Source organism: Phacochoerus africanus, chromosome 14 (genome assembly GCF_016906955.1).
Source record: "Phacochoerus africanus isolate WHEZ1 chromosome 14, ROS_Pafr_v1, whole genome shotgun sequence".
NCBI lineage: Eukaryota > Metazoa > Chordata > Mammalia > Artiodactyla > Suidae > Phacochoerus > Phacochoerus africanus.
This window is the reverse complement of record NC_062557.1, coordinates 26089527-26115868: the sequence shown is the minus strand read 5'-3', so window position 1 is coordinate 26115868 and position 26342 is coordinate 26089527. Positions and strand designations below refer to the sequence as shown.

Genomic DNA, 26342 nt, shown 5'->3' with positions numbered 1-26342 from the left:
TTAGAGCTAACAAACAGCATTGAGATTCTATGAGGATCCAAAATTAATGTTTTTAGGTTAAACCAAAAGTAGTGGTTTTTCAAGTTACTGCTTTCTCCATGCTTGTCCAGGACTCAACTGCCCAAAGTTTGACACTCCTCCCTACCCCCGCCCCGCCCCCAATGATTTCGCTAGTGCTTCCTAGCGATTCCTTCTTACACGCGGCCCCGCCCCCGCTCAGCCTGACGTCACGTGACATCGTATTTGCATACTACCTGTGACTGGGTGTGACGCTCCCCTTTTCTGCCTCTTCTCATTGGCGGCGCCGTAGAACCAGCCCTCTTGTGGGCTGACCAATCAGCGGACCTTCGGACCTAGGCCAGCCGGCAGGGGTGGGGTGGAGGTGGGGTCTTGGGTCGGATCGCTAGGCATATCGACCAGTCATCCTCTGGAAAGAGAAGATCAAGCCGAGGATTGGTTGGGAGGAGGGGCCTGGGGATCTGTAGGCCAATGAGAGCTCTGGGCTGAGGGGGCCGGTCTCTGCCCGGTAGGGCTGATAAGTAGCCGCTGCGGGGGTTGGGGGGCTGTGTGGGGTTCGCTGTGAGGCGGAGGCAGGCAGGCGGTCGGGCGGGCCGGCGGGTGATGGCGGGGGCCGCAGCGGGCGGCCGAGGCGGAGGTGCCTGGGGGCCGGGGCGTGGAGGGTCCGGGGGGCTCCGGCGGGGCTGCTCTCCCCCAGCCCCCGCCGGCTCCCCCAGGGCTGGGCTTCAGCCGCTCAGGGCCACAGTCCCCTTCCAGCTGCAGCAGCCGCACCAGCGCCGGGACGGGGGTGGCCGCGCAGGTGAGCCGGGCCTGGAGCGGGTGCTGGGGAGGGATCTATTGGGGGAGGGGGAGCGCGTGACGGGGGGGGAGGGGTATGGGGAGAAGTGTTGCGGGGAAGTGATAGCGGCGAGTGAAGAGAAAAGGGGTCGCGCAAAGTCTGTAAGGAAGGAAGGAGCGTGAGCTAGGAACCAAGAACGCGGAGTGCCCCGCCGGGACTGGGTTGCAGGCAGTCGGGGCCGGGGGGTGAGGGGAGGGACCTGGCAGATGGAGGCTGGCTTTGGGGGCGTAACCAAAAAAGTGGGCAGAGGTGTCGTGTGGAACTTGAGTGGAAGATGCAGGGGTGGCTGCGAGGTGTAAGGAAAGAGTGAGTGGTGCGTGATGGGGGCGCCCTATCTAGGGCTTGCTCCTCCTGGAGCGAGGAGCCGGTGGGCGCAGGACATCTGCACGGGGAGGGGGAGGGGCATGGAGCAGAGCCCCGTGGAGCCATGTGTTAGTTCTCCAACTTGAGTTTGGCCCCAGCGTCCCACTCTGCAGCTCTGGAGTTCCTTTCCCCACCACTTAACGTGCGCTTCCCTGTGCCACCTTCTGGAGCTGCGCTCATCTGAGCCGTTGGAAATTAGTTTAACGGCTTTTACTACCGTGGAAACTCTCCGCTCCTTTCCCTACATTCCTATTGCTGTGGCCCAGAAGTTCTATGTTCCCACATCATTGACCAGCTGGATATGGCTTGCTCATTCCAACCATCATGCGTGAGTGTGCGTGTGCATATAGGACCTGGGCAGTTAGCCCCCTGCTTCCCCCCCCCCCCCGCCCCCCTCAAGGCTGTTTTGTCTTGGGCGTGTCAGTCATTGTGGCAGTGGGTTGAGGGCTACAAGCAAGTAGAGTGTGGCAAATACTCCCCCCACCCCCACCCCCCGCCACACACACTTTTTGAACGGCGCCAAAAACTTGCCTTAATAGCAGCTTGATTTGATAAATGTGGGGAAACTAGGGGAAAGCAAGCTTAACCTGACTTTCACACTCAGAAGTTGTAATGGATCTGCTGCAAATGCAGGCAGTTAGGAATGGGAAAAGGAGCCTACTTACATGAGGACGCTGGCAATAAGTTGAAAGTGAGGCTTGCATCTGATTCACACCAGATGTGAAAAGATCACTGCACACTTCCAAAGCCTCACAGTCTACCAAACATACAAAAGTCATGGTTCTTGCCATCTGATAGTTAATGACATTCTCTAAACCAGAGTTTCTTGAGCTTTTTGTGATTACAAAGCACACCCCCTCCAGAAACTATAGCTGCTGCAGTGCTTTCCTAGGTAGGAATGGGATTAAGAAGGCCTCTGAGGTAGAAAGCCCAGGTCTGTGTGGACCTCACTGTAAATGTTAGCATTGCCTCTTGGAATGCAGAAACTTGGTCAAATCTGGTAGCAAGATGGTAACCAACTAGTGAAAGTATGTCTAGAATCTGATGGTGTCGAGGAAGGCAATGCCCAGACAAACTCACGCCTGTCAGGAGCTGCTGTAAAGCAAACCACAAGAATACAAACCTATTCTGAGTTTTGTTTGTGCTTCCTTGGAGTCCAGGGACGTTAGCCGTACAGCACGCAGCAGAACCTTAGTCTCTTTTCAGTAGAAATCCATAGAAAGCCTGCCTGTGCAGTAGCTGGAAATCTATTAGCCGTCATATCTTAAGAGCAGTTTTTTGTGTGTGTGCCTACTCTAGAACTGATACTAAAAGGACAAACAGTGGTGGATGTTGTGGAAAGAAGAGTGTAGGTTTGGATGATTGGGTCCTTCACATGGCCTGTTCCTTTTTAGGGCCCTAAGATGTTGGTGAAAAGCATAGGACGCAAGAGCTCTGCACAATTTGTTGGACAATTTAAGGCAGATTGGGTGATCTCTCACATAGGGATTGGGCTGATGGCGTGTTTCTCCACCTGTTAGTATCCCAGAAGCACTGAGAAGGCACTTACCTGGTCTGTCGTGAGATTATCTGTAGGTTTTCAGTGGGGCAGGAGGAGGAAAGAGTGACCTGAGCCTGTGGACTGCTTTGTGGCCAGACATTGTGGGAATGTCCCTGGTCATTGGTTTGAGAGCCCAGCAGGTCTTCTACAAGTTAACTTTTACCCTTATATGCGTTCAGATTGTTTCCATTCCTCGGCCTTGAGCTGTGGCAGAAGTGGTTTCCTCTGGGCCCGTAGGGTATATGTGAGAGAAGGAAATGCCTTGCAGTCATAAACCCTTAAGAATGGCTTTGAGGGCCAGAGTACCTGGATTTCGAAGCCAGCTTTTACTAGCTGGGTGCCTTGGAAGAAGCGAACTTCTGGGCCTCAATTTCTTCATCTGTAAAATGCAAATAGTAATAACTACATCATAAGAATCAAATGAGTTAACAGCTAGAAAGTGCTTAGCACAGTGCCTGGCAAATAGAAGGTGCTCATGAGCCTTCGCTGCTGCTCGTATTGCTGTTATTCTCTCCACCCCGCCAAGGTGAGAGCACTGTTGGCCAGAGCGCATTGCCTTTTCAGGCTTCAAAGAGCAAACCCATCTTGGTCTGAAACCAGTACTGCAGGTTTCAGAATTTCAGGGCCTCCCCTGGCACTTCTGTTCGCTCATCTTTTAAAATGGGCTTTCCAAGCAGGGCTCTGAAACCCAACTGTTTCAAAAAGCATGTGAGCCGGCCCTGGCTTTCAGGAACAATCGAGTGTCGTCACTGTTTCTCTTTCCCATCTCCAAGTGACGTAGTGCTCAGGGCTGTGCAGTTATCTCTCCACCACACACCCTGTTGTGTTCTTGACAAGATATATTTGATGTTAAAAAAAAAAGGTGGGGGGTTATGGAGGAAAGAGCAGGATTTACCTCCTGTGGCCATTCATCTGTAAGGGATGTTTCCCTAAAGTGAAGAATGGCTTCATTTTTATGAGCCTGGGCTTGGGGTGTGGAAGGCAGAAGAGAGTGGAGAGAAAACTGAAGGTCACTTCTAAGAAGCTAAGAGCCGTAGTAGGTAACAGAAACGCAGGATAAATGTCTTACTGCAATTTCCCCTTTCATTAAACTGTCCTTTGTCTTATGTCAGTTGGAGGCTGCAGACGTTTCTAATCTTCCAGGACCACTGATGATGGACAGAAGGGGGCCAGGTGAATTGTTCAGCCTTCCAGTCTTTCCTCTCCTGTTGAGGGTCTGTCTCCATGGCCCTAGAATGAAGCTAATGTTCAGTCCAGCTTTGCACATCCTTCTCTAGTGGGCCAGCTGGATGCTAGGGGAGCCAAATGCTGCCTCTGAACCTCCTCTGTCCTGCAGCTTTCTTCTTTTTCTTCTTTTTTTAAATTACTCGATGAATATTATTACATTTATAGTTGTACAACGATCATCACAATCAAATTTTATAGGATTTCCATCCCCCAGGCTTCTTAAACTGGGGCTTGGCAATTTTACAGCCTGAAGGCCAAATCCAGGCCTCTGCCTGTTTTTGTAAATAAAGTTTTATTGGAACACAGCCATGCACCTTCATTTAGGGATCGGCTGTGGCTGCTTTTGCACATGGACAGACTTTGAGTAGCCTTGCACAATGACAGAGTTGAGCAGTTGTGATGGAGACCAAATAGCCCACAAAGCCTAAAATATTTACTACACGGCCCCTTACAGAAAAAAAAAAGGTGGCCTGCCCCTTGTCTTCAATAATGTTCCTGACCCATATTCCTCTGTGAGTTTCAAATGTGTGGAGTATATGCCTCCACAGAAAATCCCAAGGGGAGAAGAAAAGGAACCAACCCATATCCACACTGACGTTTTAGGGGAAAAGAAACAGGAATCATCAGCTTCCAGTCGTTCTGATCTTTGTAGATCCGCCTGTGTGGATCCAGGTTCTGGTCTTTGTAGATCCGCCTGTGTGGATCCAGGTTCTGGTCTTTGTAGATCCGCCTGTGTGGATCCAGGTTCTGGTCTTTGTAGATCCGCCTGTGTGGATCCAGGTTCTGGTCTTTGTAGATCCGCCTGTGTGGATCCAGGTTCTGGTCTTTGTAGATCCGCCTGTGTGGATCCAGGTTCTGGTCTTTGTAGATCCGCCTGTGTGGATCCAGGTTGCCCACCCCCACCCTGGTCAGGTGACACATGTTTGGTAGATACAAACTAATTAGGATTTCCATAAAAGCTTAACTGTCGGGCAAATTTGCATCCCCTCCCTGCTGCCTCTCCTTCCAAACCTAACAACCTACAACGGCTGTGAAACACATTTCACAATCAAATGGAAATGACTGTAGGCTTATCTCCTGCTTGGGATTTTTCTCCTTATCTTTTATTTTTCTGAGCAGATCATTGAGCGCCAGTGGTAGTGACGGCAGCCCTAAAATACTGACTTCCCCACAGGGACATAGGAAGGGTTTATTTCAAATGTCCGTTAGGTGCTCCAGGATGGCCATTTCAGTGAATGTAAGGCAGCATTGTTAGGAGCAGTGCTATTGGTAATTATTAAACTCCTTTCCTTGCAGAGCCTTGCAAACTTAGTCCTTGGGGGATGGGGATGGAACCATGGAAAAGAAGTTGCTTATTAGAGACCCTGAGAAAAAGCCCTCATCAAACCACGGTCCTTCTGGACCTGGGTGCTAGAAATAGCCTGGAGAGTAGAAGAGAGAGCAACTTTTCTGTGCCAGGGAGCCATCCTGCGATAATGAGGCTTGAGGGTGCAGTTAAAATCCTTTAAGAGCTACAATTGGCCTTTGAAAACCTGTGATTGAGGCAGCTTCTGTTCAGGAGGCATCAAACAGCAGGCACTTCCCAACCTGACACTGCTGACTTGCTTTTGACAGCTTTGCTGGCACTAGGCACGTGGCCAGCACGGTGCACTGCCGAAGTCTCTCTTAAATGTTCTCCCCAGGGATGGCATCCTTGGAATTGGGGACCACAGTACCTAACTACTTTGTCCTTTTGGTACTCAAGGGAGGGTGAGTTCATGCATTCTTCGGCAGTTTGGACAAAGGATCATATCGATGGGAAGCTCTCCACTTGGGTAACAGAGCAAGGATGTTTTAAACCCTTTGAGGTCAAAGACGCTGTCACACATATCAGAGGCTGTAGGTATGACCCTGTTGGCTCAAATGCTTCCCTCGACTTCCCTGGGCTGAGTCATTACTGCACAGGCAGCTGGGAGCCCTCTTAGAGGGCTGGAAGGGAAGCCCCTGTGTTTCCTTCCCAGTTCACAGTGAAGGTGGGTGGCCAAGAGCAAGTTAGTTTAGTGAGACTCAAATGTCCCTTAGTGGGCTAGTAAGTTTTTTTGTTTGTTTGTTTTTGCTTTTTGTCTTTTTTTGTCTTTTTTAGGGCTGCACTCATGGCATATGGAGGATCCCAGGCTAGGGGTCTAATCGGAGCTGTAGCCACCGACCTACACCACAGCTCATGGCAACGCCTGATCCTTAACCCACTGAGTGAGGCTGGGGATTGAACCCGCAACCTCATGGTTCCTACTCGGATTCGTTAACCACTGAGCCACGAAGGAAACTCCGGTTAGTAAGTTTTATCCCCCTTGGAGATGGGTAGAAGAGGAAGCTGGGAGGAGTGGGAGCAGAGAAAAGTTGAGTGGGGGACTTGGTCCCCTTCCCACCTCTGCCTGGGTAGAGGCTTGACAGAGGGCACCATGATGTGGTGTGCCGGTTGATGAATTAACCAAACATTAGCCAAATCTCTTCGCCTTGTTAGAGCCAACACAAATCCCCATCTCAGAGAGAAAAGAGTGTGGGGTTTTATTTGAAGTAATAAATGATCTGTGCTCCAGTTCTTCTCCAGTCGTGTGGAACTTATGAAGGGGCTGTTGTTCTTGGGAACAGCTGTTTGGTGGGAGGCTCTGGACAGCTGGCAGCTCGCGCTCAGGCCTCTGGCTCATGGTCCCCACGGAACCTCTTGATTTTGAAAACCCTTCCCGGCCCTTTGCTTTCTCCTCCACGCTTTTCCTCCGGGTCACTGCAAAGCTGGATGCCCAGCTTGGAGTCATTTAAATGTTTATCCTTAGGCCCCGAGTAAGCCTCTATTGACTTTTACTGTGTGGGAGCACCGCACAGCCAATCAAGGGTGGCTTTAATGAACTTAAAAGAATGCTATCAAAGTATTGCATCATCACAGGAAAACTTTTAACTCCAGCCCCCGAGGGGCCTGGAACTGAAGTCTGGGCTGTGTACAGACACTTATCCTGCCTGCTCACAGGCCCCAGACAGCTGACACTGGGGGTGGCCCAGCGCTTTGGGCTCAGCTCCTCCTGCACATTTTGGAAAGGGTGGAGGTTGCAGGAGGCCTGGGCAAGTCCTCCGAGGGCTTTTGGTTGATCTGAAGCGTAGGCTTCGGGGGTGGGGGAGTTTTCTCTCAGAGGCTGCCTGAGTGTGGCTTCTTAGAGTTGGGGAGTACTTGGCAGGCAGAGTGATAAGCTTGAGGTCCCTCTTCTCTCACCCTGTGCTCCCTGTCTTGCACATAGAGGGTGGCTTTTCTGGGGAGTCGGGGGGACCTGTGTTACCAAACCTAAGTCTAGTCTGCCACCTGCCCTCCCACCTGAATCCCTCATCATCTGATCCTAAATGAAAACACACAGGAAAGCATTGAGGTCTAACCTCCTTAAGAGGCGGAGATACCAGAGTTCCCTTTGTGGCTCAGCGGAAACAAATCTGACTCACATCCATGAGGATGCAGGTTCAATCCCTGGCCTTGCTCAGTGGGTCAGGACTCCGACATTGCCGTGAGCTGTGGTGTAGGTCGCAAATGTGGCTCGGATCTGGCGTGGCTGTGGCGTAGGCCAGCACCTGTAGCTCTGATTTGACCCCTAGCCTGGGAACTAACATATGCCTCAGGTGTGGCCCTAAAAAGCAAAAAAAAAAAAAAAGATAAAAAAAAAGATAAAAAAAAAAAAGCAAGAGTTCCCGTTGTGGTGCAGTGGTTAACGAATCTGACTAGGAACCATGAGGTTGCGGGTTCGGTCCCTGCCCTTGCTCAGTGGGTTAACGATCCGGCGTTGCCGTGGGCTGTGGTGTAGGTTGCAGACGTGGCTTGGACCCCACGTTGCTGTGGCTCTGGCGGAGGCCAGCGGCTGCAGCTCCAATTGGACCCCTAGCCTGGGAACCTCCATATGCCGTGGGAGCGGCCCAAAGAAATAGCAAAAAGACAAAAAAAAACACAAAAAAACAACAAAACAAAAAAAAGCAAAGGTAGGATTAAACATACAGCTCTAAGAACAAATTACTAACACATGTGCCATCGAATAAACTATACATTCAAGCCGGAGGAGGCATAGAATGAGGGAATAGTCAGTACTAGTTAGGGTTAATTAGAGAATTACTGAGACGTCTCCAGTAAGCTCTTTTTTTTTTTTTTTTTTAATAAATTAGCCAGTGTACTTTCCCTAAGGTTAAATGAAATTTTTTCTGTCTCCTCTCCCGTCCCTGTTGAAAGTGGCCTTGGTGTGTCCTTGTTTGGTCAGCTGTGTCCCTTAACTTTCTCAAATCTCTTTAGCCTCTTCTGCCCCATGCTGGAAATTGTGTGCCTGCCTTTTTAAAAGGTAGGCACCTCATGTTTCCAGTTCAAGTGCAGTGGAACTCACCCTGCAGCTTGAACAGATTTGAGTGTTTTTGCAGAGGGAGGGCTGGGGCAGATGGGGAGTGTCGTGCTCAATAAATACTTGTTGGATGGAGTTGCTGGAAAGGCAGCAGGGGTGGGGAGAGTGAGCCACACTTCCCCAGGCGCACTGCACATGGCTTTTCCCACTCCTGGTCCGCACACACTGTGCCCCCTTTATAACACCTCTCATTAGCTACTTGCAAGGCACCCCTACCCCCAACCCCTCCTGAAGTGTGAGTGTTCCCTCTCTTCAAATCACTGGGCTCCCATTCATCCTGGTCATTGGGCTCAAAGCCCAGCTGGTGGCAAAGACGTGGCATTTCCATGGCTGTCTGCTAGGCCTGTAGGTTCTCTTCCCCACACACTTAAAGCCAGAGGGTGAGCCTGGGCGGGTAGTTACCAGGTTGATCCATGGAAACAGCCAGTGTCGAGGATTTTGTTGTGATTTTGTAAAAGAGCCGGAAGACCTGGCTTTAGGCTTAGACGGGGATATGGGTGAGAGGCCAAGGAGCCCGAGATGAACACGGGATGTCCTTTTGGCTCCAGGTGGATTTGCACCAGATTCCCAGTTGTGCTAGAAAGGAAAGCAGGAAACCAAAATCTGAAGTAGCGACGTTTTTGGGGCTGGGGAGCAGAATGGTCTGTTGGCCCGAGGGTGGCTTCAGAGGTGTGCGATCAGGCAGGAAGTCAGGCACCACCCTTTCTCCTTTCCCTACCAAATGGGGGAAATGCTGGAAAGACACTGTCACGGTCATTCTCCAAGCCCTGATACCTACACTGTCATCCATGGAGCCTGGGCTCCCCTGCCTTTCAAGCTGCCAACTACGGGCCTTTGGCTTAACCAAAATGGTTTTAGCAACCTGCCCGGCTGGGGGTGACTTTGAGCAGAGTAAGAATGTGATTGCGAGGAAAGGCAGGCGGTTCCTCTTCCCTCCTCCCATCTTGTCTCCCCCACCTGCCACACTAACTGCCCTTTAAGAGTTTTCTGGGCCCTGCGAGTGTTTGATGGCCTACACGGCTTGCAGCAAACCTCGGCTGATAACGTGTGTGCTCCCTGCCCCACACCTGCAAGCTGGCTGAGAACCTGACGCCCAGCCCCCGGTTTGGGGACCGTCTTGCAACTCATGCCCATCAGATAAGACACACACATTGGAGCTGAGGGTGGAGTGGGTAGCGTTTGGCATGACACAGGGGATGTAGCCAGAGAGCTCTCATGGTATCACATCGTCTGGGTTTCGAGGCTGGGGAGAGGAGGCTGTGCGAGACTCGTCCACGTGGTATGTGCGCATCTTAATGCTGAAGGCGGCACCTGGACACGTTCTCATTGGAACTGTGCCCCTGGGGCGTTCTGTGTTCACAGGCGGGTAAAGCACCTGCCTGTGTGGAAAGAAAGAGGCTGTGGATCCCAACTCTGGAAGGCCCCAGAGTTCATCTGCAATTTTCAGGGAAGTTGAGAGTATGGATAGTATTAGGTTTTGTTTTGTTTTGTTTTGTCTTTTGCCTTTTCTGGGGTCGCTCCCTCGGCATATGGAGGTTCCCAGGCTAGGGGTTGAATCAGAGCTAGAGCTGCCGGCCTACGCCAGAGCCACAGCAACGCAGGATCCGAGCTGCATCCGTGACCTACACCACAGCTCACAGCAACACCGGATCCTTAACCTACTGAGCAAGGTCAGGGATCGAACCCACAACCTCATGGTTCGCAGTTGGATTCGTTAACCACTGCACCATGACGGGAACTCCAAGGTTTGTTTGTTTTTGTCTTTGTTTTTGCTTTTGCTTTTTAGGGCCGCACCCACAGCATATGGAAGTTCCCAAGCTAGAAGTCCAATCAGAGCTGTAGCTGCCAGCCTACACCACAGCCACAGCAATGCAGGATCCGAGCCGCATCTGTGACTTAGACCACAGCTCAGGGCCACCCCAGATCCTTGACTCACTGAGCGAGGCCAGGTCTGGATAGTGTGGTTTTGACAACATGTTCCATGTGTTTAGCTCTTTGTTGCTCGCAGTTGGTACCCTCAAACCTTTCTTGTCTATCGTCACAACCGTCCTGCAGGTGCAGGTGGCATTTGTTTTTGCAGATAAGGAAACTGAGGCCCCGAGAGGAAGTGACTTGCCCAAGATCTTATGACTAATAAAGCCCTTCTTCCTGATCCAAGGCTCTTCCCACTTCTGTGCGGAGAGCTCGTGGTAAATTTCCTTCCAGCCTGGCATCCTCTGCTGCCTGCCCGGCACATGCCCAGCCTGTTTCCCTTCTGCTTGTATACCTGTATTCCAGGGGCAAAAATTTATTTGTTTCACTGGTCAAAAGACAATTGAAGAGGAAAGTGGACAGCAAGGAAGTCCCTTTGGCACCCCATAAGTAACTATCCACTTGGTTTGGCTGAGGGAGGGTGATGGCTGTTACATTACATGTGTGATCCGGTGGTGGCTTTTGAGTGTTTCCAACTGGTTTGAGATATGCAGTTTCGTGTGGAATAAGAAGCTAGCTAGGGCCCAGGAGGCAGGCAGGGTTTGCCTGCTTCTGTGGGGTCATGATCGTGGTTACTGAGCTTGGGGCCATGTCTGAGAGATACTCTTAAGATGAAGCTTATAAGAAAGGGTGTCTCTCTTATGTGTGACTGTGTGGAACCCCCCCACCCTCGCCCAAAAGCATCCAGGAGTCAGTGTGGGTGGTGCATTCCTATGGTGGGGGGGGGCAGGGTAGGTGCGGGTGGCATTGTGTCATGGGTGACAATTTAGTCCTCCATGTGGGGAAGCCCTGGGGCAGACCCCCCTGCACCCCACCCCCATGCTCCACCTGAGCCTGTCTCCATCTCCCAGCTTCAGAGTAACCGGGAGTGGAGTCATGGTGTTGCGTGATAGTGTCTTTATGAGACAAGCATGTGCCCAAAAAGGGGACTAACAGGCACTTGAACTCAGGAGAAAGTTCCATCTAGGGACTTGGCGTCAGGGAGAATTGCCTGGCCTGCTTCATAGGTTTGGGGCAGCTCTTACCTCCTCTCTTCTTTTGCAAAACCAGATTTTGTATACAATTCTTTTTTTTTTTTTTTTTTGGTCTTTTTGACATTTCTTGGGCCGCTCCCGTAGCATATGGAGGTTGCCAGGCTAGGGGTCGAATCGGAGCTGTAGCTACCGGCCTTCGCCAGAGCCACAGCCACAGCAACACGGCATCCAAGCCGCATCTGCAACCTACACCACAGCTCACGGCAACACCGGATCCTTTAACCCACTGAGCAAGGCCAGGGATTGAACCCGCAACCTCATGGTTCCTAGTCGGATTCGTTAACCACTGCGCCACGACGGGAACTATGTATACCATTCTTGAAGAGCCTAATAACCATATGCTTATGTGGTGGAACTTTTCATTCCCATTTATTTCTCAACTGCATAAGGTAAAGTCCCACTGTAACAAAAATTATGAAAATGGTTCTATATAATAAAGTTGTTTCCATGGTTCATATACATGTTTTTGTTATTGTGTTTTGTGGTTTTTCTCATTTAAAGAAAAAGAGCAACCAGCTAGTTAACGTGACAGGCACTTTTTCTGGGCCTTGTCCATGTCATCGTTCATCTCAAAACCACAACACTTGAGGGTCTTGCTGTCGAGGCAGGGAGCGGGGAGCTGGACTGCAGTACCATCTCCAAGTAGCATGGCCCCCTTTGCTTTCCTCTCTCTCTTTTTTGTCTTTTTGTCTTTTTAGGGCTGCACCCTCGGCGGCATATGGAGGTTCCCAGGCTGGGGGTCCAATTGGAGCTGTAGCCTCCGGGCTACACCACAGCCACAGCAACGCCAGATCTGAGCCGGGTCTGGGACCTACACCACAGCTCACGGCAACGCTGGAACCTTAACCCACTGAGCGAGGCCAAGGATTGAACCTGCAACCTCATGGTTCCTAGTCGGATTCGTTAACCACTGAGCCACGATGGGAACTCCCCCTTTGCTTTCTCTTTTATCTCCAACCTCCCACCCTCCTGTCTGCCCTGGTTGTCTTTAGACAGACCACCGCACAAAACCTGACAAAGGGCAATATGTGTGTGTATCTGAATGTGAAGGGGTGTGTGTGTGTGTGTCTTGAGTGTGAATGTGTGGGTGCCAGGGATGAATGTGGGAGAGGGTGGGCCTGAGTGTGTGTCGGGCAAAGAGCACCTGAAAGAAAACAAAGGATAGGAGTTCCCATCGTGGCTCAGTGGTTAATGAACCTGACGAGTATCCATGAGGACGCGGGTTTGATCCCTGGCCTCCTTCAGTGGGTTAAGGATCTGGCGTTGTCGTGAGGCGTGGTGTAGATCACAGACACGGTTCCGATCCCGCATTGCTATGGCTATGATGTAGGCTGGCAGCCACAGCTCCAGTTAGACCCCTAGACTGGGAACCTCCACAGGCTAAAAAAAAAAAAAGAGAAAAGAAAAAAACAAGAAAACAAAGGATAAAGTAAACGGGGCAAGTGTTGAACAGGTTTGGCAAATCTGGATGAAGGGTATATGGATGTTCTGTGTACGCTTCTTGTTCTAACATCTACATGTTTGAAATTATTTTCAAATAAAAAGTTGAAACAAATGAATGTATGCTAGACTCATTGGACTGTACCAGGAGTTCTCTAGAATGGAAATTGTCTTCTGTCGTCCTTATAACATCTCTTATTCTCCCCATTTAACAGAAAGAACAACTGGAGTCCAGAGAAGTTAAGTGACTCGTCTTGAGGTCATGTAGCCCATTGAGGCGGAGGCAGGATTTGGGCCCAGGTATTGACCGTAATGGTAGGAGACCGCAGCTTGTCCCTGCGACTCGAGGTGGGCAGGGTTGGCAGCAGAGTCTGAGAATCACTGGGTGCCTGCTGCCATATGTTCGAGTCCAGTCCCACATTGACCCAGCGGTGGGGTCAGCAGGGTCACAGCAGGCTGCTGAACCGCACTGAGCATGCTCAGGATGTCCAGGTACCTTCGAGGGAAACTGTTTCCTTACTCTGAGAGATGCTCTCACTCTTCTGTTTACTTTGCTCTCTTCTTTTCTTAAAAATACATGAAATTGGAAGGCTGTCATGTGCCAGGGCCGGGGAGTAATACTGCCTTGCATTTTATAGTAGAGATCTGAGGGGGAAAGGAGGTGAGCTTTGTTTAGAGAGCGATGCCAGTTCCTGCTGTGGCGCAGGAACGAGGATCCGGCATTGTCTCTGCGGTAGTGCGGGTTCGATCCCCAGCCCCACAGGCGGCGGGTTAAGGATCCAGTGTTGCCATAGCTGCGGCTCAGATTTGATTGATCCCTGGCCCAGGCACTTGTATATGGCCAGACAGCTTTCTCAGCCGTGTACCAGTGGGTCTGTTGTGCTCACCATTGTGTGAATGAATGTACAGGAGCCTGTGGTTTAATGCCACACATCTCACCAAGCCGGCAGGAATTACACCTTCACATACAAAGGGAGGACTTCACGCTTAGTCAGTGAAACCCTTGCATTAACCGCAGGGCCCCCGGGGTTGGGGGGTGACTTGGTAATCACTCCTGAGCAGAGTTAGGGGTTCAGACACTGCTGTTTGTTCCCAGGCTCTATTCTCTGACGTCACAGGCACCTGTGTGCTCCTTGGAGGCACTTGAATTAGTCCTGACATTCTTGTTTACTGACGTTTCCCCCCCAGCTTCCAGAATTGGGAGAAGTGAATGAGTCTGACTCTACTGCTTAACACAGAGAAAACAGTGTCTTTGAAAATCTTTAGCTTTAGCATGTGTTCTTTATCTAGAAGGCCTTCCCACAGCTACCTGGGGTGTGAGACTGCGGTCTAGTTGGCATTAAAGGATTTTTTTTCATGGGCTCCAGCCAGTGAGGTGAAATAGACCCATGAGCAATTTACTATATTATTATGCCCGTTTATATATTAGATTGCTTGTCCTTAGGCAGCTATCAAGTTATACAGGCTGTGCCCGGTATTCTCTTGGCTCTGTCCCACCTCCAAAAAAGTGCCGGACGGATGGCATCCAGAATCAGGACAAGATGCAGGAAGAAGAGAAAAGGCTGTTGCCCAGGTTCCTGTTAGGCTGTCTGCAGCGTGGAGTTCTGTGTTGGAGCAGATGGCAGGGCTGTGCAAGTGGCCAGGGCTGTGCAAATGGCCAGGGCTGTCTACAGGGGACTGTGACAGCTGAGCCTTTCCCTTTCCAGTTCTTTTTTTTTTTTTTTAAGCAGTTTTTTTTATCACCATAGTTGATTTCCAGTGTTCTATCAATTTCTACTATACAGCAAAGTGACCCAGGCATACGTATATATATATATTCCCTTTCTCACATGATCCTCCATCGTGTTCCATCCCTTTCAGTTCTGAGAGCCATGGATGGGACATCTTGGCAATTAACACTCCACGCTGCTGCCCTGGATCAAATTCTCCTTTTGCCTCAGGAGGATAAGCCTCTTCACCTGACTTATAAAAGAAGGTGGCATTATTGTCGAGCAGCTTTTGATTTAAGAGCATTGTGTGTGGGGAAGATGGTGGAGCTTAGCTTCTGGGGATGTGTGTTGCCATGCCCTCCTCGGCTGCTGGAAGCACGTGCTGAGAGGTGACCTGACAAGCATCCTTTTGCCATGAAGTCATCAGTGGTCTCAGGCATGCATTAGGGTAGGAAAATCTTCCCAAGGTCATACTTTTCGAGGCTCTTTTCTGGAAGGGCCATCTAATCTTGCTTTTCAGACGAGGTTTACCCTGGAGGCAGTATTTAGCTTTTGGAGCTTCCCTTAGGAGATCTAAGCAACCAGCAGGACCACGGCTTCAGAGCAGGGGCTGCCGTGGACTGTTGCCCGGCACACTTTGGGGTTTTTCCATTAGGCACAGCCTGGGAATTTTCCTGGCCTTTGAGGGCAGGCTGGGTCAGTTCCAGAAGGTCATAGGCCAGGTAGGGAATCCCTTGTGGCGATATAGTGATCTCGCAGGTATTTCCTTTTTGAAGCCAGGGACACACAGCAGAACTGGAGTAAGGAGACGGACATAACCAGAGAAGGCTCTTTGCAAGTGGGACAAAATGGTCCCCGCAGGTTTTGAAGGCTTTGAGGCTTGAGCAGAGTTAACCCGAATAGGATTTTAGACCCTGAAGGCAAAGCCAGTTCTGTGACTGTACCTTCATGGCCCTGAGGCATCTAACAGAGCAATTGCTCCTTATAAGTCTTTCCCCCCTCCCCAGCCCATTCCCCAGACCAGAGCAAAATGCACTAGAGCAGAGGTTTGGTCCTGACAGACCTCCTGAAGTGTAGCAAGTGAGGAAAGCCACCTTCTGAGCTCTGAGGTCTCCGGTGCAGTCACGCCCAGACTGCTCGATCACATGACCTGCCCCTGTGCCTGTGGCTGGCCACAGGTAAATTGAGCCTATTTATACTCTCCTGCCTGGAGGTGGAGGGGGGAGAGAGCTTCTGGGAACCCACAACACAGCTGTCCGATCAGCCTCGCTCGGTAAAGCCCATCTCCCTCTGACACTGTGTGTTTTCCCTCCCTCAATTTGCCCCGGATCACAGCCTGGGCTCGAAGGCTGTCAATCTAGCCAAATAGGTCAGTAGCCATCTCTCGTTTACCCTTTAATATTTGGGGAATTTTAGAACTGGAGGAGGCTCATATTCTCCAGATACAACCTCCCGCCTGCCGGGGGTTGGGGGGGATTATTGAGACCTCTGGGAGGGTTAATTATCACTCCCTGGAGCTGTTTAGGAGCAGACTCTATGATTTCTCTCATTCAGTTCCAATGAGCAGGAATCTCCCCCCCCCCCTTTTTTTTTTTTTTTTGCTTTGTAGGGTTGCACCCGGGGCTTATGAACGTTCCCAGGCTAGGGGTTGTAGGGGTTGAATTGGAGCTGCAGCTGCCAGCCACAGCCACAGCCACAGCCACGCCAGATCCAAGCTGTGTCTTCGACCTACACCACAGCTTGTGGCAGTGCCAGATCCTCAACGCACTGAGCGAGGCCAGGGATCAAACCTGCATCCTCATGGAGACTAGTCAGATTCCTTTCTTTTTTTTTTTTTGTCTTTTTTTGCTATCGGGCCGCTCCCTCGGCATATGGAGGTTCCCAGGCTAGGGGTCTAATCGGAGCTGTAGCCACTGGCCTATGCCAGAGCCACAGCAATGAGGTTCCGAGCCGAGTCTGCAACCTACACCACAGCTCACGGCCACGCCGGATCGTTAACCCACTGAGCAAGGGCAGGGACTGAACCCGCAACCTCATGGTTCCTAGTCGGATTCGTTAACCACTGCGCCACAACGGGAACTCCCGGATTCCTTTCTATTGAGCCACAACGGGAACTCCCGAATCTCCTTTTCTAACTAAAGTCTTTTTTTGCCCTCGCCTTTTCTTTTTCTCTCTTTCTTTCCTTTTTTATTTTATTTTTTTTTTTGCTGCGCTCATGCCAAAAAGTTCCAGGGCCAGGGTTCCAACTTAGCACCACAGCAGTGTCCCTGAGCTGCTGTAGGGACAACGCTAGGTCCCTTAACTTGCTACATCACAAGGGACATCCCTGCCCTTTTTGCACTCACACAAAAGAAGACCTAAGTTCATTTCACCTTCTTCCTGGGATCTCGCTACCTTCCCATTTGCTATTTTTACCCATTTTCCCTGGGATCTCCCTGGCTTCTGCATTCCTGTTGAAGAGGAGAAATGGTGAATGGCTGCCCAGGGTTAACTTACAAGGGGGTGTACCTGAGGTTATATCTAACTCCAACTGTGTTTCTGGACTTACAGGGACTACCTTAGTTCTGCCCACATGCTGGGCTTTGCTTGTGGGATGACATGCTGCTGCTGCTTTTTTTCTTTTTTAATGGCCACACCCACAGCATATGGAAGTTCCTGGGCCAGAGGTTGAATCCAAGCCGCAGCTACAATCTACTCCAACCCACTGTGTCGGGCCAGGGATCAAACCAGCACCTCTACAGTGACCTGAACCACTGCAGTCAAGGTCTTCACCCACTGCACCACAGCAGGAACTCCAACATGGCCCTTCTTAGATTAGTTTAAAGTCTCCTTCACATAGTAGCTTTTTTTTTTTTTTTTTTACTTTTTAGGGCCGTACCCACAGCATCTGGAGGTTCCCAGGCTAGGTGTCTAATTGGAGCTACAGCTGCCAGCCTGCGCCACAGCTCATGGCAATGCCAGATCCTTAACCTGCTGAGCGAGGCCAGGGATCAAACCCGCAACCCCGTGGTTCCTAGTCAGATTCTTTTCCGCTGCGCCATGACAGGAACTCCCTCACTTAGTAGCTTTATTCTACCTTGTACTGATGTACACCTTTCAATTCCTTGCCTCCTATGAAGCCTCATCCACTGTCATTTCTTTCTGCCCACCTTCTCCCTCCCCAAATTAGAAGACCAGAGCAGGGGACCCAAATGAATGGGACAGCAGCCTGCCAAGACTGAACTGCCGCATGGTTTAGATCTTGCCACGGATTTAGTTTTGCTCATCCCAAATTAAGCCAGCTCTTTTTTTTTTTTTTTTCTCACAGCTTTATCTTGAAAAATTTGAAACCTGCAGGAAAGTCTCAAACCCAGTGCACATCCATTCATCTTTCATCTTGGACTCGGTGATACTCTTTGCCACAATGGTCTAATCTCTCTTCTCTCCTGTGTGTATTATGTATGGGTATCTCACGTGTGCATCCATAGGCCCATTTTCTGGTGAACTGTTTGAAAATGAGGTGCAAATACCATGGCGCTTTGTCTATTGCTTCAGTGGCATCTCCTGAGAATGAGAACATTTTTCTATACAATCACAGTGTCCTTATTACACCTAAGGAAACTGTAATTTCGTGTTGTCTCCTATCCAGTTCCTTCCTGGTCATATTCCCCCTTTGATGGTTCTTATTTATTTATTTACTTTCTTTTTAGGGCTGCACCCGCAGCAATATGGAGGGTCCCAGGCTAGGGGTTGAATCAGAGCTATAGCTGCCGGTCTACACCACAGCCACAGCAATGCCAGATCCGAGCTGCGTCTGTGACCTACACCACAGCTCCCAGTAACGCCGGATCCTTAACCCACTGAGAGAGGCCACGGATCGAACCCACAACCTCAGGGTTCCTAGGTGGATTCATTTCTGCTGCGCCACAACAGGAGCTCCCTTTTGTTTTTATTTTTGATGTAAGATCTACTCAAGGTGCTCATTAGGTTATCACTCCCCCCCCCCCCCCGGCCAAAAAAAAAAAAACCTGTTTAAAATTCCCCTTTCATCCCTCTCTTTTTGGTTTTAGGTTTTGGTTTGGTTTTTTAATGACTGACCTAATGAAAGTGTGGACCCGAGGAGTTACCTGCTGGTGCAGTGGGTTAAGAATCTGGTGTGGTCACTGCTGTGGCCCCGGCCACTACCATGGTGCAGGTTTGATCCCTGGCCTGGGAACCTCCACGTGCTGCAGGTGTGCCCCCCCAAAAAATTAGTTGCTTTCCAGCTGTCCCACATTCTAGGTTTTTCTTTTTTTTTAACTCAATGAATTTTATTACATTTATAGTTGTACAGTGATCCTCACAACCCAATTTTATAGCATTTCCATCCCAAACCCTCAGTGTATCCCGCAACCCCCCAACCTGTCTCCTTTGGTTTTTCAAAGTCTATGAGTCAGTATCTGTTCTGCAGAGAAGTTCACTGTGTCCTTTTTTTAGATTCCACATGTCAGCGATAGCCTATGGCGTTGGTGTCTCACTGTCTAACTTCACTTAGCATGATAATTTCTAGGTCCATCCGTGTCGATGCAAATGCCATTCTTTCTTTCTTTTTTATTGCTGAGTAGTATTCCACATTTTCTTTGTCCACTCCTCTGTTGAAGGGCATTTGGGTTGTTTCCATGTCTTGGCTGTTGTATATAGGGCTCCAGTGAACATTGGAGTACATGCGTCTTTTCGAGTCATGGTTTTCTCTGGATCGATGCTCAGGAAGGAGTGGGATTGCTGGATCAAATGGTAATTCTCTTTTTAGTTTTCTGAGGAATCTCCATACTGTTTTCCACAGTGGTTGCACCAGTTTACATTCCCACCAACAATGTAATAGCGTTCCCTTTTCCCCACACCCTCTCCAGCATTTATTGCTTGTAGACTTTTGGATGATGGCCATTCTGGCCGGTGTAAGGTGGTACCTCATAGTTAGGTTTTTCTGACTGTTTCCTCACGATGGCATTTCTTTTGTTCATCTCTCCTCTGGATTTCCTGCAAATAGGAGGTGAGGTCCAGGGCCCGATTCAACTCAGGTAAAACATTTTGTGGGTGAGGTTGTATACTTCATAACGTCTTGGCACACAATGTCAGAGTCACTAGTAAGGCAATGTTTGATCAGTTGAGCTGGTGACTCCCAGATTTCCCATTGTAATAGTACATTATTCTCTTGTAAGTGGTTTTTGGGGAGATACTCTGGCATTATTTTTTTTTTGTCTTTTTGTCTTTTTGCCATTTCTTGGGTCGCTCCTGCGGCATATGGAAGTTCCCAGGCTAGGGGTTGAATCGGAGCTATAGCCGCCAGCCTACGCCAGAGCCACAGCAACTTGGGGATCCGAGCCGTGTCTGCAACCTACACCACAGCTCATGGCAACACCAGATCCTAAACTCACTGAGCAAGGCCAGGGATCGAACCCGCAACTTCATGGTTCCTAGTCAGATTCGTTAACCACTGTGCCACGATGGGAATTCCTACTCTGGCATTATTTAAGTATTCTATCCTTCATAATGTTTCTCCCAGTAGTTTTGGCATCCATTGATGATACTTCCTGATCGAGCTTCGTTTGGGAGTTACATAAAGCCTGTTCTGAGCTGGTACTGAGAAGTGAATATTGACGTAAGCTGTTCTAAAGAGGAATAAAACATTTTCTGGGGGTGGCGTTCCCTTGTGGTGCAGTGGGTTATGGATGCAGCGTCATCACTGCAAACTTGGATCGCTGCTGTGGCATGGGTTCGATCCCTGGCCCCGGGAACTTCCACATGCCATGGGTATGCCCCCTGCCCCCCCAAATCCTTTTTTCTTTTGGGTTTTGCAGTCATTGGGGGGAAGGCAACAAAATGGGGCCATCAAATTCTGTCCAAGTCTGTGTATTTTGTGTGACTTGGACTGATAGTAAATTGAGTATCGGCTGCTTTCACATAGAGTGCGCCCTGGCAGTTTGCTTGAGGTCAGGGAGGAGGCAGGCTGGATGAAACTAAAAACAAGTCCTGGTTTGTTCACAAAGCACAAATGATTTTGACTCTTCGAACATTATCTGTAATTCTATGCTTCTTTCCTTTTCTTTCATGCGCTTTCCACTTTGCTCGCTAGAAAAGGAATCCCTCCTCCTTTCATTTGAAGTCTTCCTCCCGCTGCTCTACATGCCCCTTGGGTAAAATGATGTCGCCGAGACCCAGGTCTGATCGCGTGGGTTCCTAGTACAGGAAAGGAATGGAAGCCTTCCAGTCCCCAGTGAAGTTCCTGAACCAGGCCTCCGGGCAGTCATGGCAGCCGGGTCTGACCTGGGAACACCAGGGGGGAAATGGACTTTGCAAAGTCTTCTCTGGGGAAAAGGGCCCGTGTCTCAACCTGCTCTGCAGCGTTGGAGAAATCAGTTCACCTCTCTGCACAAGGATGCCCCTCCCCAATCCCCGATCCCCCTGGAAGCTCCGCCCCCTCTTCCGTAGCAGAATTCCTGAAAGTATGTGGGGCACACATGATCAGGATGGGAATCCAAGGAGCGCTTCAATCACCGTTGTCCTCTCACAGGACTGACTGTAGATGAAACTCCTCAATCTCTGGTTCTTCCTTCACCTCATTTACCTTTAAAGAGCTGACTGGACATCATGATTTCTTCTCTTCTTGATAAGAATCAGATTGTTGTCTGAAGTGAAGATACCGAAGGGTTTATGCCTGTCCTCTGAGTTTAGAGCCACCTAGAAATTCATCACTCCCAAATAACCAGGGGATGAGGGTAGCTTTTAGGGGGAGAGGGCTAGGCTGTGGCTTTTTTTTTTTTTTCTTTTTTTGTGGTCACACTCGTGGCATGCAGAAGTTCCCCAGCCAGGGATCAAACCTGTGCCACAGCAGTAACCCAAGCCACAGCAGTGACAATGCCAGATCCTTAGCCCCCTGAGCCACCGGGGAACTCCAGCCATTTATGACCTTTTTTTTTGGGGGGGGGTGTCTTTTCAGGGCTGCACACACAGCATAGGGAGGTTCCCAGGCCAGGGGCTGAATTGCAGCTGCAGCTGCTGACCTGCACCACAGCTCGTGACAATGTGGGATCCTTAACCCACTGAGCAAGGCCAGGGATCGAAAGCGGGTCCTCCTGAGTACTGGTCAGCTTGACTGCTGCTGAGCTGGTGTTCCCATTTATGACTCTTTATGCTGTTCTTGTGAAGGCCAAATAGATCCCCAAGGAGCGCATGGTGCAGTCAGTGACCGCTAATCTTGTGTCCTGTTCTAAGCCTGTTAAAATCCTACAGAACTCCTCTTCAGAAAATTCAGATAAAAGGTGAAAAGTTCATACCACTTCCTTTTCTTCTAACTGAAGCTTCTTGAGAACTGAACAAATGTCTTAGTAACTGCTGTCTGTTCTTTACATGCCGTCCTTACACACACACACACACACACACACACACGCACGCATACACTTTGGAATTGCCTTTCGCCTCCTTGCTGATAAGAGTTAGAACGTGGCTTATTTTTACCCCACAGTGATGTCTGCTCATGGGTGTCTCCCGACCCCTCTCTCCAGCTGCCCCCAGATGTGCTCCACATCCTAGGGAGTCAGACACAAGCTAGAAATGCTTCCACTTGAGCTGCCCACTGAGATATGGAGCCAGTAGTAATTCATTGAGGTCCTGGCTGGGAAGTTTTTCGTGTGTATACAAATGCCACTCTTTTTTCTCTTTCTGAGGTAAGCCTTGTTGGTAAGGGAGATGAGCTGTTAGGCTTTTTTTTTTTTTTTTTTTCTGTCTTTTTAATCTTGTTTCTTCAGTTTCTTCTCCCTGTAGCAGATGAAATGAGCTATGGCTTGGTGTTAAAAGAAGGGTTTAAAGCCTCACCTTTAATTTTCCCAGCTGGGATGGATGGGGTCTCCTCGGGCTTTCCAAGGAGGGCTTCTAACTCTTGTACAGTCATATTGGGGATTTCGGTTTGACCACAACTTCCCTCCAAAACCCACATGTCCCTGAGTTAAGCAGTTAAGCGGTGCAGGACCGCAAAGCAGCTCAGAAGACCGGCTGCACTGTTTAATCCCAACACGTGTGCTGAAATGGAAAAGGAATCCCTGTGAAGCTGTGAGGAGGAACTTCCCCTACTTACTGCAAATCTGGTATTGGGGAAATGTTTAGTAATTCTGAATCTGTTTCACTTTGCTCCTCTCCAGATTAGCATCTCCCCCATCCCCACCCCCCCAACAAAAATGCTGCATCACAGCTAGGAGACAGGACAGGACAGGACCTGCTCCTTCAGCGTCCAACCATGTGCCTGCCTGAGCCTCCTGGGTGGCCCTGCTTCTCCTGAAGTGAAGATCTGGAGTTCCTGTCGTGGTTCAGTGGAAATGAATCTGACCAGCGTCCATGAGGACACGGGTTCAATCCCTGGCCTCGCTCAGTGGGTTAAGGATCTGGGATTGCCATGAGCTGCGGTGTAGGTGGCAGACATGGCTCAGATCCCGTGTGGCTGTGGCATAAGCAGAAGCTGTGGCTCCAGTTCGACCCCTAGCCTATGCCGTGGATGCAGCCCTAAAAAGCAAAAAAAAAAAAAAAAAAAGAGGAATATTCAAAAAAAAAAAAACAAAACTTGTGACTGAGAAAAAGTATATTGTTAGAAAACCGTGTGGAATAAGACCTCATTTTATTACAAATATCTATCACGCATATGTGTCCAGAGACAAGGAAGGATGTGCACAGTGATGATTGCTGAGTGGCAGCACGCATAGTTTTTATTTTTCAGTTTTTGCTAGTCTGCATTTTTTAAATCTCCTTTAATTTCCTCCAGTCTGTGTCCAGCTTCTGTTATAATGAGTTATTTTTGCTAAAAGAGGGAAGGCGAGAGGATTAGTGCTAATAATGGCTCACACCCCAACGACCCAAGAAAGTGACTAATAACTTGTTTGTTGAACCTGCACGTTGCTGAGTTTTTGCCACGTGTGAAATCTCCTTGGCTGTCTCTCTGTCCTTCCTTCTGTAGTCCTTTTGGGGGGTTTGGGGATCCCTGGTCCTCATGCTGATGGAGGGTGGCTGGGGTGTGGCCTTGTCTTGCGTCCCAGGCCTCTCTCTCCTGCACTGCCCCGGAGATGGTAAAATAAGTGAAGTAGCCGCCTAGGTGCCCTGCCAGGGCCCTTTGGTCAGGGGCTGGTTTCCCCTCTGAAGCTGCGAAGACCCCCCCACCACCACCTTCGCAGTCTGTCTCTGGCCACATTGAGAAGGGCAGCCACAGATGCCTCACTTCCTGCATCATCTGCCTCCCTCCTCCTTCCCCCGACTCCTCCTTCTGAGAGCTGCCGCCCTTCTCCTTCGGCTTCCTGGGTTGGGAGTTTGCTGGTGTGGCCACGGCTGTGAGCGGACAGCAGGGGTAAACTGGTGGTCCTTCGGAAGGAAGAGTCAGTGGCTGGGGGAACCCCCCCCCCAAGGTTGTGCCCGGCAGCCTGGCACTTAGGGATTGTGTCAGCCTTTCCCACTTCAACCTGATCAGCAGCTTCTGGTCCTGCTCCTCCTGCATGATCACCAGTGCTTATCACAGGGCCGGCTCGTGGTGGGCCCTCAAAGGCCACTACTGAAGGAATCGGTCCGTCTGCTGTGGTGTTTCAGGCCCCTCTTGTCACCTCTCTGTGCCTTTCCACCCTGTTCACCATCCCTCACCGCGCAGGCACTGGACCTGGTCCTCTCTGCTCAAGGACCCCTCTCCCCCAAGCCATACGAACGCAACAGTTGGGAGACGGGGCCAAGTGGCCCTGGAAGATAGCACCTAGGGCTCCTTATCTCCGGTGCGCGCTGTTTTGTTTTGTTTTTTCCATTTGCCGTTGCCCAAGAACCAAAGCATCCGTCACTGCTGAGCTGCATGGTGAAATGGCCTGGCGCCGCGCCAGGGAGCTTCGCCAGGTGGTTGGGCTGTGGAGGCTGCTGCATGCGATGGGCCGATAATACCCCACAGGGCTGTAAACAGGACGCCCCACCCTCCCGCAGCCACCCAGCCAGTGCCCCGGCCGCCTGCTGCTTTGTCATGGCCAGTCGTGATAGGGGCATCTCAGGCAGGGCAGCTGATTGTCCTGTTGCCCAAATCCGAGAGGGGTACTTTCCAGAAATGAAACCAGTTCATCTTCCGACCACAAGCAACCGTTGCGACTTCTTAGCGCTTCTCCTTTAACCATAATCACACAATTGCAGGGCAGAACCCCATACCCAGATCTTTCCGGTGCGCCCTTGAGGGTGCAATAAACCGGAGCCCTATTTCAACTGCCCACACGTGTGAGATTTCTTAGGGGAGGTCTCGGGTGCAAGGCACAACCCGAGTTTGGACCTTGATGCTGACGCCCACGCCCACCAGCGGCTCTCTGTCCCCTGCACCATCTGCTCCGGCTGCCATCTGAGTTGGGTTAGACAGTCCCTAGGAAAGGAAAGGCCTCTGACGCTGAAGCTGTGCACCTCCCCAAGGGACAATGGTGGCTGGAACTTGCCCTGTGTGTGTCTCCACTTACTAGGCTCCCCCACCCCCATCTTTAGTCCTAAATGATTGTGATGGGGGGAGATAGTTGACAGTAGTTGGTTTGACATAATCAAGCTAATGAAGACTTTAAAGCCTTTTTTTTTTTTTTTTGATCTTTGGTCCTTTTAATCTGCACTCGCAGCATATGGAGGTTCCCAGGCTAGGGGTCTAATCGGAGCTGTTCCTGCCAGCCACAGCAACGCCAGATCCGAGCTGTGTTTGTGACCTATGCCATGGCTCACGGCAATGCCGGATCCTTAATCCACTGAGCAAGGCCAGGGATCGAACCTACCATCTCATGGTTCCTAGTCGGATTCATTTCGGCTGCACCACGATGGGAACTCCTTTAAAGCATTTTTGAGTCTCGTCTTCTGTCGCTTACAGTGTTCTTAAGAGGAAACTGAGACTGGAACAGAGGTCCTGGCCGGATGGGAGAGCCAGCCTGGTGAGGGTGAGCAGTGTGGTTGGCAGTCACATTGCAGGGAGGGCCGAGCTGCAGTCAAAACTAGATCCATCCCATCTGAGTCCCTACCAGATATTTAGGGGCCCTGGTGCATCCCAGTGGCCCCTTCAGGGATGGCACAGAACATGTCGGTGTCTGATTTGGGCTTTGGTTTGTGTCACGTTTGGGGGGAATCTGACACCTCGGTTTAGTCCTTAATCAGTTTTGAGGCCCAAATTAGCAGGTATTCACTCAACCATTTGGGTTTTTTTTTGGTTGTCTTTTTAGGGCCCCACCCTCAGCATATGGAGCTTCCCAGGCTAGGGGTCGAATCAGAGCTGTAGCTGCCGGCCTACACCACAGCCACAGCAGCGCGGAATCTGAGCCAGTCTGCAGCCTTCACCACAGCTCCTGGCAATGCCGGATCCTTAACCCACTGAGCAAGGCTAGGGATTGAACCTGCATCCTCATGATGCTAGTCAGATTCGTTTCCGCTGAGCCAGGACGGGAACTTCTGGGGTGGGTTTTTTTAAATAAGCGATAGAATGGCTTAACTTTCCAAACCTAATCTTTTAAAGTTCCTTCCTTTATTTTCTGAGTGTAAAGGAAACATGGCATTTTAGTCTTCTCAAAGGGGCTAAGAACATGGGGGTCGGGAGGGGAGAAGGGGCTCTGCTGAGGGCTTTGAGGCAGAAAGGAGTTCTCTCGTCGCTGGGCTGGTAAGGAGCTGGGCTGGCATCCTGTGCTACGACGTGGAAACTATAGAAATAAGGCTGGAGTTTCCATCGTGGCGCAGTGGTTAACGACTAGGAACCATGAGGTTGTGGCTTCGATCCCTGGCCTCGCTCAGTGGGTGAAGGATCTGGTATTGCTGTGAGCTGTGGTGTGG

The 26342-nt window shown here is 50.3% G+C and overlaps 2 protein-coding genes across 3 annotated transcripts in view; one reads left to right on the top strand and one right to left on the bottom strand.

Moving 5' to 3' along the window:
- The first annotated feature begins 547 nt into the window (after positions 1-547).
- FAM117A (family with sequence similarity 117 member A) overlaps positions 548-26342 on the top strand; it is a 55298-nt gene continuing 29503 nt past the window's right edge. The window contains exon 1 of one of the 2 annotated variants that reach the window (XM_047758954.1): positions 548-817. In XM_047758954.1, the coding sequence (XP_047614910.1) occupies positions 622-817 (196 nt within the window). In that variant the 5' untranslated portion in view covers positions 548-621. Of the gene's footprint in view, positions 818-13106; positions 13129-26342 lie in introns of those variants that run through there. The other variant, XM_047758955.1, reaches the window with a different exon arrangement.
- On the bottom strand, positions 23220-24495 carry LOC125115136 (uncharacterized). Its single transcript, XM_047758958.1, has 2 exons — positions 23429-24495; positions 23220-23340 (listed from the first exon to the last, which is right to left on the bottom strand). The coding sequence occupies exons 1-2, from the start codon at positions 24025-24027 to the stop codon at positions 23322-23324; spliced, it is 618 nt and encodes a 205-aa protein (XP_047614914.1). The 5' UTR covers positions 24028-24495; the 3' UTR covers positions 23220-23321.

What these genes read in the sequence shown, in the direction of transcription:
- LOC125115136 (XM_047758958.1), bottom strand. Translation starts at nt 24,027, where the DNA reads ATGCAGGAGGAGCAGGACCAGAAGCTGCTGATCAGGTTGAAGTGGGAA.